The 12,233-nt window shown below is 41.0% G+C and overlaps 1 protein-coding gene across 6 annotated transcripts in view; it reads left to right on the top strand.

The window, feature by feature from the left end:
• WDFY3 (WD repeat and FYVE domain containing 3) overlaps positions 1-12,233 on the top strand; it is a 190,932-nt gene that overhangs the window by 120,694 nt on the left and 58,005 nt on the right. For all 6 annotated transcript variants that reach the window (XM_084286230.1, XM_084286228.1, XM_084286227.1 and 3 more), the window contains 6 exons: positions 1,036-1,254; positions 4,120-4,301; positions 5,770-6,001; positions 9,908-10,068; positions 10,651-10,762; positions 11,186-11,376. In XM_084286230.1, the coding sequence (XP_084142356.1) occupies positions 1,036-1,254; positions 4,120-4,301; positions 5,770-6,001; positions 9,908-10,068; positions 10,651-10,762; positions 11,186-11,376 (1,097 nt within the window). The remainder of the gene's footprint in view (positions 1-1,035; positions 1,255-4,119; positions 4,302-5,769; positions 6,002-9,907; positions 10,069-10,650; positions 10,763-11,185; positions 11,377-12,233) is intronic.

The raw sequence follows: 12,233 nt of genomic DNA, 5'->3' as shown, positions 1-12,233 counted from the left end.
TGCAGGAGGATCTGGATAGGCTGCACCGATGGGCTGAGGTCAGCTGTATGAAGTTCAACAAGGCCAAGTGCCGGGTCCTGCACCTGGGGCACAACAACCCCAAGCAGAGCTACAGGCTGGGAGATGAGTGGTTGGAGAGCTGCCTGGCAGAGAAGGACCTGGGAATATTGGTTGATAGTCGGCTGAATATGAGCCAGCAGTGTGCTCAGGTGGCCAGGAAGGCGAAGAGCATCCTGGCTTGTATCAGAAGCAGTGTGGCCAGCAGGTCTAGGAAAGCAATTGTCCCCCTGTACTCAGCTCTGGTGAGGCCGCACCTCGAGTACTGTGTTCAGTTTTGGGCCCCTCGCTACAGGAAGGACGTGGAGGTGTTTGAGCGAGTCCAGAGAAGGGCAACGAAGCTGGTGAGGGGTCTGGAGAACAAGTCTTATGAGGAGCGGCTGAGGGAGCTGGGGTTGTTCAACCTGGAGAAGAGGAGGCTCAGGGGTGACCTTATTGCTCTCTACAGGTACCTTAAAGGAGGCTGTAGCGAGGTGGGGGTTGGTCTATTCTTCACGTGCCTGGAGATAGGACGAGGGGGAATGGGCTGAAGTTGCACTGGGAAGGTTTAGGTTGGATATTAGGAAGAACTTCTTTACTGAGAGGGTTGGGATGGGCTGCCCAGGGAAGTGGTTCAGTCACCATTCCTGGATGTCTTTAAAAGACCTTTAGATGTAGAACTTAGTGATATGGTTTAGTGGAGGACTTGTTAGTGTTAAGTCATAGGTTGGACTCGATGATCTTGAGGTCTCTTCCAACATAGACAATTCCGTGATTCTGTGAAACCCCTCTGAGTGAGGTTGATATGATTTTTTTTGTCCAGGCTTCAGTCAGAAAAAGAAAGAAGTAACACTGAATTCCACAAAGCAAAAAACTTGAGAAGTTGTAACTGGTATCAACTGAGGGACTGAACTGTTGTGGACAAAAGGATTAGGAACATGTAGGTGTCCTTAGTAGTGCTTCTCCAACTAAATAATGAGTTTTTCTTTTTGTTCTCAGGTGAACGATTTTTCCCACCACCATCTGGTTTAAGCTACTCAACTTGGTTTTGCATTGAACATTTTAGTACGCCTCCTAATAACCATCCTGTCAGACTTCTTACTGTAGTGCGGCGTGCAAATTCCTCAGAGCAGCATTATGTGTGCCTTGCCATTGTCCTCTCAGCAAAAGACCGATCACTAATTGTTTCAACTAAAGAAGAATTACTTCAGAATTATGGTAAGAGTTGTATTGTGTCATCTGTTAATCCTGACAATATTAGGATTGTTTGATTTCTAGACTAAATGGAAGTCTAGTGTGTAGAAATTGTGTGTGATAGTACTTGCAGCTTGACTAGCTTCGCTGGCCCGCTATTTGAAGGCAATCGGTCATTTGCTTTAAGTTTTAATGCTGTGATCAGTTTGCAGAAAGATTTGGTAGGTTCAATTGTCATCTGAGATGGACTGAAATTAAGTGAAGTGCTATGAAGAGCAAAGCAAAGCTGTTGAGGCCACTGAATTTGCTAGTGAGAGCTATCAAGTGTGATCAGGGGCTTCAGGTTCAGCCATCTCCTTTGTCCTGCCTTGTACTTCTTCAGAGCTCCCAAACCAAATGGTCAGTTTTGACGGGTCATGACTGTGGAGGAGCTGAGGGGAGAGGAGAAGCCGCCTGTGAGTTTTAGGCTTAACTCTTTACCAGACCAATACACTTCATCTGTTCTTTCCTTTTGAGTAATAGTTAATAATAAATATTTTTCTTGACAACTGTAATTTGTCCAAAAACCTATGCAGGCTGTTATAGAATATTCCTGTCATGATCAATGGACATGGACATTATTTCTCCTTCTCTTCTAAGCAGAAGCTCCAAGTCATTGCTCAAAACCTTAAACTTGAGCTGAAGACCCATTTTACAAGGGAATAACTAAAACTATACATTAGCAAGATAGCTTTTCTTTCTCAGAAAAAAAATGAATTCTTAAAAGAAAGAATTAAATAGTTTTACATTAATATTAATTGCTTTAGCCTGCATTGGAACAGTAAACTGTATGCTTTTAGTTTGTAAGCCCATACGCCTAACACTTGAAAGGAGATTGGGTTTGAAGGGCCTTTGTCATAGAAGATCTGAAGGCCTCTGACTACAGAGACTCCTTTTTAATTGAAAGGGGTACTATGTTGTGGTGGGCTGCTGCCCTGTCACGGTTACTAGTAGTTGGTGATATACTGTCAAGTCCTGAGATTGTCAGTACCTGAAGAACTGAGATAACAGGCCCGCCAGCATGTGGGATCAAAAGTGCTGACAGTCTGTTGTGAGAATAAAGAGAGCATTTTTAAGGATTCTTTTTGCGAACAACAATCACACTTGAAGGTGTTTGGCTGAAGAAAAACAAATTGAGGAAAGATTATCTTTGTATCTGAAAGTTCTAAGTACTCTGCTCTTATCATTTTCCTTGTGCTATTTATAAAGAAACAAGTGTCCTCACGGTATGTTCCATTACTGAAGTAAGAGGATTAGTGGATTCTTTTCCTTCAACATGAAAGAGTAAAGAGAGATCTGAAGATCCTGCTTTCTGTTTTTTGTTTTGTTTTGTTTTGTTTCTGTTGAAGTGTTCCCTAGTGTAGAAATTTCAAGCTTTGTCTTTTTTTTTGCTTTTGAGTAGAGTGTGGGTGATTCTGGTTTGTAATGGAGAAAATAACACACCTGAGTGCTGCAAATTAATCGTGTCTTCTGGTGTGAAATCTAAGGATGTGTTTTAGAGAAATTTTAAAATTGTGTATGGAAAACTGAAGTGTGTTGAAATATTCAGAAGAAGATAGTTCCGCAGCAATTAGTGAAGAAAGACATGGGAAATAGTGAAGAGTATAGGTAGGTGAATAATTAGTGATGGGTGGTCAGTAATGTGGGATGTGCAGTCCCTGCTGGGACACTGGGAATGGGTTCCTCTGGCCGAAAGGCAGGCATATCTCTCTGACCTGTCCTGCTGTTGGTGCACAGGTAGGTGATTGAGCTGACGGAGCGGTGGATGCACATCACCTTGCCCCACAGCAGGAGCTGCTCGCCTCAGGTCAGCTGTGCTATGGCCCAGGCACCACTGATGGGACTGTTAAGCAAAGTCCAGGGGGTGGCCTCTGTGGGAAGAGGCCAAGGCTGCCCCATGCCAGCCATGTATGGTCACAGCTGCCTCCATGGTGTCCCCACTGCAGGACAGCTGATCAAATTAGCCAGGCTGATGGCACCTCCCAGAAAGCACTTTTAAAAAAAAAAAAGGCAAAAGACTGCATGGAGTTGAGGGGTAAGGAAAAAGTAATGGTGAGAAACTGCAGACATTAAAGTTGGAGCAGGAGGATGCTCCAGGGTCCAGAGCACAGGTTCCTCTGCAGTCCTTTTAGAGGAACACATGGAGGAAGCCATGGTGGAGCAGGGAAATATGTGAAGAGGTAGTACAAGAAGTATGGGTATCTTTCTCTCTACAGTGTGAGTTAGGTGAAAAATAACTTTGAAGGTTTAGAGTGGCATGTTATTTCCCGCAAACTACTTCTGTAAATTTTTTCTCTAAAACATCTTTTTGTGACTTAAATGTGGTAGCATTAGACAGTTAGTAAAAGCATAAGTAAAGGAATTACATGTAGAATTTCAATTGGAAGGTAGAAGGGGAGAAGTAAAATATAATTGTCAAAAGTATAAAAGTATCCTGAGAATTTTATTGGATAAAATATAGGAGGAAAAAAAAACAAACAAAACCAACGGAACCAGTAAAAACCATGCTGTTGATACCAGCAAAACTATACGTGTCAGCTTATATGCAAGTATTTGCAGAAGTTCAGCCTGTTGAACTGTGATAAGGTGCTCTGAATGGTTTTTCAAAAATTAGTTCTTCTATTTGAAATTTTAAAGGCAATATTTAAGAGATTATTCCTATCTTGTCAATTGTATCAATTCATATGATTTTAATTGTTTTTTTGTGACTTTGTTATGTATGTACTTTCTGAAATTTTGGCTTTAACATGTCACTGTAGATTTTTTTGAATTAAGTCTGATGATATAAAAACCTTAAAACAGGCTAATGACATTTCTGCTGTTGCTCACTAAGTAGTACTTTCCCTTTAGTTGATGACTTCAGTGAAGAATCATCATTTTACGAAATTCTTCCTTGTTGTGCCCGTTTTCGCTGCGGTGAGCTCATTGCAGAAGGCCAGTGGCATCACCTACTTCTGGTCATGAGTAAAGGCATGCTAAAGAACAGCACAGCTGCGCTCTACCTTGATGGACAGCTTGTTAACACTGTTAAGGTAAAATAAATCCTGACATGATCATTTTTACTTGTTGGAGTGATCTCGTCTCTGAGCATATATATTTGTGTGCAAAACAAGAGGAGCCTTGCAAAAAGAAATCTTTGCTCACTACACAGCTTTGACCCAGCCATAGTCGTGTTAACAGGGGAACATAATGAACACGGTACTGAATGAGCAGTGCAGTGCTCAGGGGAAGCAGGCATGGTGCATTGCATGTGAAGCAAGTATGGCATGGCTATGCTGACGACTAGGTTAGAACAACAACAAAAAGCTAAAAAGGACACATTCCAGGACCACCTGGTAGATACATAGCTTTCAAATGAGGGGGAGATTACAAAGTAAGAGACATTTTAAAATTTCTCCTTGTTGTTCCTTTCCCAACCGTCTTGCAACCCCAGAGATAGCATGCCCTTGTCAATTGATTGCCACTGAGATGTTTAATGTTGTTACTAGTTGACTGTGGATGAAATACAGTTGTACAGGTCAGTATTTCATTATTAGCTGGAACAAACTAGGAGGCCACATCCACAAATCATGGAATAGCACTGGTCCTCTCCACCAGTTGCTCTGTATTCATGACCTGTAACTGATAACTACAAGAGTTTTTGGCACCTGGCCACTATGGAGGGAGTAAGCTAATCCTGTGATGGGGTGCAAATTAGGTAGTTTAGCGTGCTGCTATACATAGAATGATACTTTGCCGTGCAAATTTTGCTTTTTTGTATACCTCAATATAGCATTATATTAATTGCTTAATAGAGCATTATATTAAATGTTAGGCTACTTGCTATAATATACTAATTATATCTGGCTCTATGTGACTACATTCAATAGCTGGTAATAGAATTCTAACATGGTAGATAGAAAATGCCCATACAATTCTTGCTACCATTATGTATATATATGCCAGCATCTTATCCATACGTACATTTTATCCATACATTTGTCTAAGTGTTGTCTGACAATCTTACCGATATGAATTCATTGGGTATCCACTTGAGAACAAAACAGCATTAATTAATAGTCTGAGGCATATTTTCACAAGCTGAAGAAGGAGGGGGAAAGGACACCAGGTTTTGAGGTAGCAGTATTGATTTAAAAAAACAAACAACAACAAAAAAAAACACAACAGTGACAGTCAGAAAGGACCATGGTTTTAGAAGAATGAGGCAGCCTTATTGTTCAGTGTTTTTAAGCATAGAACTCGCACATTCTCGTCTGGTATTTCTATATACACCTTCATGTTTGAAAGCCACTTCTGATCTTTGCATTTACCTTCTGGATAATGCTCTTCACTAACTTTTACCATATGGTGTGAGGCTACTATGCATTACATACCAATCATTTGTATGTCCCTGGTTTGCAAATTGCTTGCCTGAATTTCTAATCTATCTGCTTGCTTTTGATGGTACCCCGGCACTCTCAGTGACTTCACTAAGATTTTCTGAATTTTTATCCCTTACAGCTTCACTATATTCATAGTAGTCCTAGTGGCTCTGGTTCTGCTAATCCTCCTGTAGTCAGCACTGTCTATGCCTATATTGGCACACCACCTGCACAGCGCCAGCTCTCTTCGTTGGTGTGGCGTTTGGGCCCTACACATTTCCTGGAGGATGTTTTGCCTGCCCCAGGTGTTAGCACCATTTATGAGCTGGGACCAAATTATGTTGGAAGCTTTCAAGCAGTATACGTACCGTGTAAGTACAATGGTAACATGTAACTTGATCCAACTTAGTTAAGTCTTTTGCATGCATATTGACAGAAGAAGTGAGAAAAAAGAATACGCAATAGCAGAGAGGCAAAGCTGTTCATGTGAAGAAGATTAGCTGTTGTTGAAGGGGATGATATAAATCCAAATTACCATTGTAACATACTTTTCTGGTGGTTCTGATACTGAGGTATGATAGAAGTGCTGGTATTCCTCACCTGGGTTTTAAACTAGTTAGAAAACTTAAACACTGTTATTATTCATGCTGTATATTGTATTTATCTGTAAAAAAGTGAAATTGGAAAGGCATTTGAACTTGTCAGTTTTTATTATAGCACTCATGCTTATTTACACATCTGCCAGTTGTTCTGTGCTTTAAACACAGCTGTCTTGAAATAAATTGTTTGTAGGGCCTAGATCAGTCAACTGAGGGATGAGGGGAAAAAGAAACAGGAGGGATTATAGTGCAGCAGATAATCTTAAATCATGTATTTGGAAAAATTCTGGTTGATTTCATTACAATTTGTAAGTATTCTTATTTGAAACTTAAGGTATTGTAATGCAAAAAGGTATGGAAATGTGCAACTGGGGCAGTAGATTCTTGAATGACTCTGCTAAGATGAGTTGTCACAATCAAGATTTTCCTGTTCTGTAGTGTTCCCTGTCTTTCTGTGCAGTTGACATTTTTCTCCTCACCAATATCAGTATACATTCATTGCTTTATGTAGATATCACTAGACCTTTAATGGAGACACAGAAAAGGGGAACATATCAAGTTGTCTTGTTTTTGGGTTGTGTTTTCCTTTGAGCACCTTCATGCTTTCTAGCTCTTCCAGTGAGAAACCATCCCCAACTCAAGGAAGGAAGTGCAGAGTGCTAAGAAACAAAGTATGTCAAGAGAACACACAGTTGTAGCATTAATGGTGAATGTTTTCCTCAGAGTGGTGATGGAAAAAAATTGCAAGTATAGATAGTGTTGAGGCAGCGAAAGACCAAAGTATTCAGGACAAGTAGATGGTTCTCCTTGCATATCCTGAATCAGAAAGTGTGGGAATGGCATTAAGTTGTGTGCAGATTTGTGTTTGCGCTGGCTTTTTTGACAGATAGTCAAACCTACCAAGTAAGTCTGGGTTTATTTACCTGCTAGTCGTTTACTATTTCTCCCAGAATGCACATTGGATCTGTGCAAGTTGTAATTAGCAAACCACATCACTAAGCTCTACATCTAAACGTCTTTTAAAGACCTCCAGGAATGGTGACTGAACCGCTTCCCTGGGCAGCCTGTTCCAATGCCTAACAACCCTCTCGGTAAAGAAGTTCTTCCTAATATCCAACCTAAATCTTCTGTAGCACAACTTTAGCCCATTCCCTCTTGTTCCTATCACTGGGCACGTGGGAGAACACACCAAAGGAGCCTCCTTTAAGGTACCTGTAGAGAGCAATAAGGTCACCCCTGAGCCTCCTCTTCTCCAGGCTGAACAAGCCCAGCTCCCTCAGCCGCTCCTCGTAAGACTTGTTCTCCAGGCCCCTCACCAGCTTCGTTGCCCTTCTCTGGACTCGCTCAAACACCTCCACGTCCTTCCTGTAGCGAGGGGCCCAAAACTGAACACAGTACTCGAGGTGCGGCCTCACCAGAGCTGAGTACAGGTGGACAATTGCTTTCCTAGACCTGCTGGCCACACTGCTTCTGATACAAGCCAGGATGCTCTTCGCCTTCGTGGCCACCTGAGCACACTGCTGGCTCATATTCAGCCGACTATCAACCAATATTCCCAGGTCCTTCTCTGCCAGGCAGCTCTCCAACCACTCATCTCCCAGCCTGTAGCTCTGCTTGGGGTTGTTGTGCCCCAGGTGCAGGACCCGGCACTTGGCCTTGTTGAACTTCATACAGCTGACCTCAGCCCATCGGTGCAGCCTATCCAGATCCTCCTGCAGAGCCTTCCTACCCTCGAGCAGATCGACACACGCACCTAACTTGGTGTCATCTGCAAACTTACTGAGGGTGCACTCGATGTCCTCATCCAGATCATCAATAAAGATATTAAAAAGAACTGGCCCCAGTACTGAGCCCTGGGGAACGCCACTAGTGACCGGCCTCCAACTGGATTTGACTCCATTCACCACGACTCTTTGGGCCCGGCTACCCAGCCAGTTTCTAACCCAACGAAGCGTACGGCAGTCCAAGCAACAAGCAGCTAATTTCTTTAGGAGAATGTTGTGCAAAACGGTGTCAAAAGCCTTACTGAAGTCAAGGTAGACCACATCCACAGCCTTTCCCACATCCACTAAGTGCGTCACTCTGTCATAGAAGGAGATCAGGTTCATCAAACAGGACCTGCCTTTCATAAACCCATGCTGACTGGGCCTGATTGCCTGGTTGCCCTGCAAGTGCTGCGTGATGACACTCAAGATAATCTGCTCCATGAGCTTCCCTGGCACTGATATCAAACTGACAGGCCTATAGTTTCCTGTGTATACCCTCTGGCCCTTCTTGTAGATGGGCATCTCGTTTGCTAGCCGCCAGTCGACTGGGACCTCCCCCGATAGCCAGGACTGTTGATAAATGATGGAGAGTGGCTTGGCCAACTCTTCCCCCGGTTCTCGCAGTACCCTCAGGTGGATCCTATCCGGCCCCATCGACATGCATACATTCAAGTGCTGTAGCAGGTCACCAACCATTTCATCGTGGATTGAGAGCCACATTCTGCTCCCTGTCCACTTTCCAAGGAAATTATATCTGACTTCCTAGTTGCCTGTGCTGTACTTGTTTCAAAAGTTCTCTCCCCTATTTCAGTAAGCAAGATTGCCATCTTCTGAGAATTTGTGTCTTTAAACTAAGAAGTTAAAAAGCCAATACTCTTCAGGCCTTGTAAAGAGCCTTCAAAGAGCAGTTAGTTCAGGAGAATAGATTACTTCATTTGTTTGCTGAAATGCGGCAGTGTTCTCAGGGCATCCCTGTGAACAGAAGATTTTATTAGGATTTCATTTTTTAGGAAACTGAGACATCTGGAATTCACTCAAGTGAGACTTAACAGAGATGTGATAAGTATTGAAAAATTGTGTAGACCCCCATTTTTGTCACTTATTTCGGTGTTAGATGAGGAAACTTCACACTTTTTCAATTTTATTAATATATTTCACTGGTGTTGGAGACACCTTTTGACTTGGAATGATGATGTAGAAGCAAGCAAATCTCTGTGAAGCTTTCTGGTGCTATGTCATATGCACTAAGTATTGTACACCACCGTCGCTTGTAGTATTTGCAGTGCCTCACAAGAAGCCTTTGGTCTGGGAGCAGTAGATTTAAAAAGAAAAAAAAAGATAGGGTTATACCTCTCTGCAATGCCTGATCCTTTTGATCTTTATTCACTCTTGTATCTCTTGTACCATTTTCTATATGCAGTTTGCTTAGCAAATCATTGTATAAAGCCTGTTGTCACACGCAAATGGACCAAATAATATCATGTTTATTGAGTAGTCCCTTTCACTTCCACCTGAAGAATGGCAAAGTAAACAGCCCTTAGGCTGGACACTAATCTAGAATAGGAGTAATGTTGCCAAAAATTCAGATGAGGAAGAGTTGTGTCTTTTACTTCTTGGCCAAGCCACAAGCTGCCAGTTGCCATTATGTGTTAGTATAGAAGAACTTATTGAAAGGAGAAGGTTTTTTTATGTTGTCTTTTAACTTTAATCGTAGACATGTATGCCATCAGCAGACTTGAACGCCATCATGTTAGTTTTGCCTGTGGTGAACAAATACACAAAAGCAGTATCAAATCTCAGATGTCTATAAAAGCTCTCTTCTGTGCATGTTCTGAAATGTAACTTCCAAATTTTACTGTTAAAACTGAAAATAAGTTCCTTGTTTAAAATGAGTTTTTATTCTGTCTTTAAGGCAAAGATTCCAAATGTGAGGGAAACAACCCATCTCCAGTATCTTTAGTACCTGAAGAGAAGGTCTCTTTTGGTCTCTATGCTCTCTCGGTTTCTTCATTTACAGTTGCAAAAATAAGGAAAGTTTACAACAAGTTGGATAGTAAAGCCATTGCTAAACAGGTACGTTGGAAAATGAGTTGGTTGGTGTATGACTTTTCAAGTCAGTTTACTCACAGAAACTAGGAAAAGTGATGTACTTGTCAGAGTTGCCTACAATGACTTAAATCTTTAAAAAGAAGTGGGGGGCGGAGTGGTGAGATTGTAGATGTATTCTTGTTCTTCAAATTACTAGTAGTGATGTAGCTTGCCTTCTTTTGGAGGTGTTACGTCTTTTTAATGTAGATAGCAGGTACTAAGATGATATAGTTGAACAATACTTACTGAACTGCAGTTGCAGATGAACAAAACTGATAGCTTAGTCTTCCGACTGTGATTCAGTTTTGGAAATCTCTGTGTTGGTTTATATTTTTTGTTTAAGTAAGGAACCATCTGGATTTTTTTTTTAATTAGATTAATCATCCTTAAACTTTGGAGAGTCCGGATTTCACTGTAGAGAATGTACTAATGACTACAGCATAGTTTAATTCTATTTTGTGTTACTCACTCTATCACAGGAAGAAAATAGGTTGAGTTCAGGCTCATACAGGAAAAAAATCTTTCCTTCATCCTCCTTTTTTTTTTTTTTTTTCTTATTCCTTAAAGCTGGCAATTTCTTCTCATGAAAATGCCACACCTGTGAAGCTGGTACATAACTCAGCAGGGCACTTGAATGGACCTGCACGCTCCATTGGTGCAGCTTTGATAGGATATTTGGGTGAGTTGAGTATCTGAGAATTATTAGGTTTAAACATCATTAAGTACTTGTCAATAAGAACTTAGTACCAGAAGATGAATCATGTAAATGATCAATGTGATTCTTCTGGTACATTGTTAAATTGATTTTACATTTTTATATTTTATTGACATACTGTTCATCTTTTTTCTTTTTACTGATATGGGATGCTTGTTTCTGTTTATGTAAGTACTGTTGTGGAAATGCACTTAATTGATTTTAGTTCATAAATTATTTTCCAATGTAAAATTTCCATCACCTCTCCTTCTGAGGTGTCATGATACAGTGATATTGTTTTAATAAATTAAGCGGGGTAGACTGCAAAGTATTTGCTTGAACTCCCAATTAATTTATACCAGAATAAGACTTGATTTTAATTAATATATTTCCACTGCCTGTGCTCAGGAGTAAGAACATTTGTCCCCAAGCCTGTTGCCACTATACTGCAGTACATTGGTGGAGCTGCTGCTATTTTAGGACTTGTAGCCATGGCTTCAGATGTAGAAGGATTGTATGCAGCTGTGAAGGCATTAGTCTGCGTGGTAAAAAGCAATCCACTAGCCAGCAAAGAAATGGAAAGAATCAGAGGTTATCAGGTATGTAAGAAATGTCTTTAAACAGACCAGGCTAATTGAATTTCATTGTCTGTGCTCTCAAGTTCCATTGGAATGTGTCATGGTAACCTGAGTTTCTGCTCTTAAGTTTGTTGAGGTCTCGGCTCAGAACATAGATGAGTTATTTAGGATAGCGTTCAAGGAACAGGGTGGAAAGTTTTTCTATGTATCTGTGTCTATTGAGCTGCTCTGCTGAATCTGACTCTTCATTAATAGCAAGGAAGAGCACAACTTAATGGTACTACCCTGTTAATGTGAGCCCGCAGCTCCAAGCCTTTGGAGCTTCTGTCTCAGTGGTCTACCAGCAAGAGAGAAGGATTTGGACATATCAAGGAAACCAAACAAGCAGACTCCTAGAATTGTTATTCTGAGGAGATTGCACAGACTTCATAATTAGTGGTGGTGTTCACTTGCCAACTTAACACCTGTTAAATCTCCATTGGGGTGAAGAAAGTACATTCAGTTATGCAAAAGAGTTATTCAACTGACTTGAAAAAGGTGTTCTCATGACCAGTGAACTTTGTTTCTCATGAAGATGACTTTATTGAAAGTGAAAATTTGTCGTGTGGTTTAGGCAGCATATTTACAAACTTTGTAATGCTAATGGCTACATATAGTTATGTTGAAACCTAATATTCTGTTTAGCCTGTTGTGGACCTTGACTTTGAACAAAAAAATCTAGACAATGTTTCTTGCATGGTAAATGATCTGTGGATCATCACAAAACTTATATTCTGCTTCTGTTGACCTCAGCAAATAGCACAGTCTGGGGAAGAGTCATGGAAAATTGTATGTTTTTTACTTGTTGTTTTGAAGTGGATGGTGAAGTTGAGCAGAGC

This window comes from Netta rufina (genome assembly GCF_964035555.1).
Source record: "Netta rufina genome assembly, chromosome: 4".
Classification (NCBI taxonomy): Eukaryota; Metazoa; Chordata; class Aves; order Anseriformes; family Anatidae; genus Netta; species Netta rufina.
This window is presented reverse-complemented; position numbering and strand designations above follow the sequence as displayed.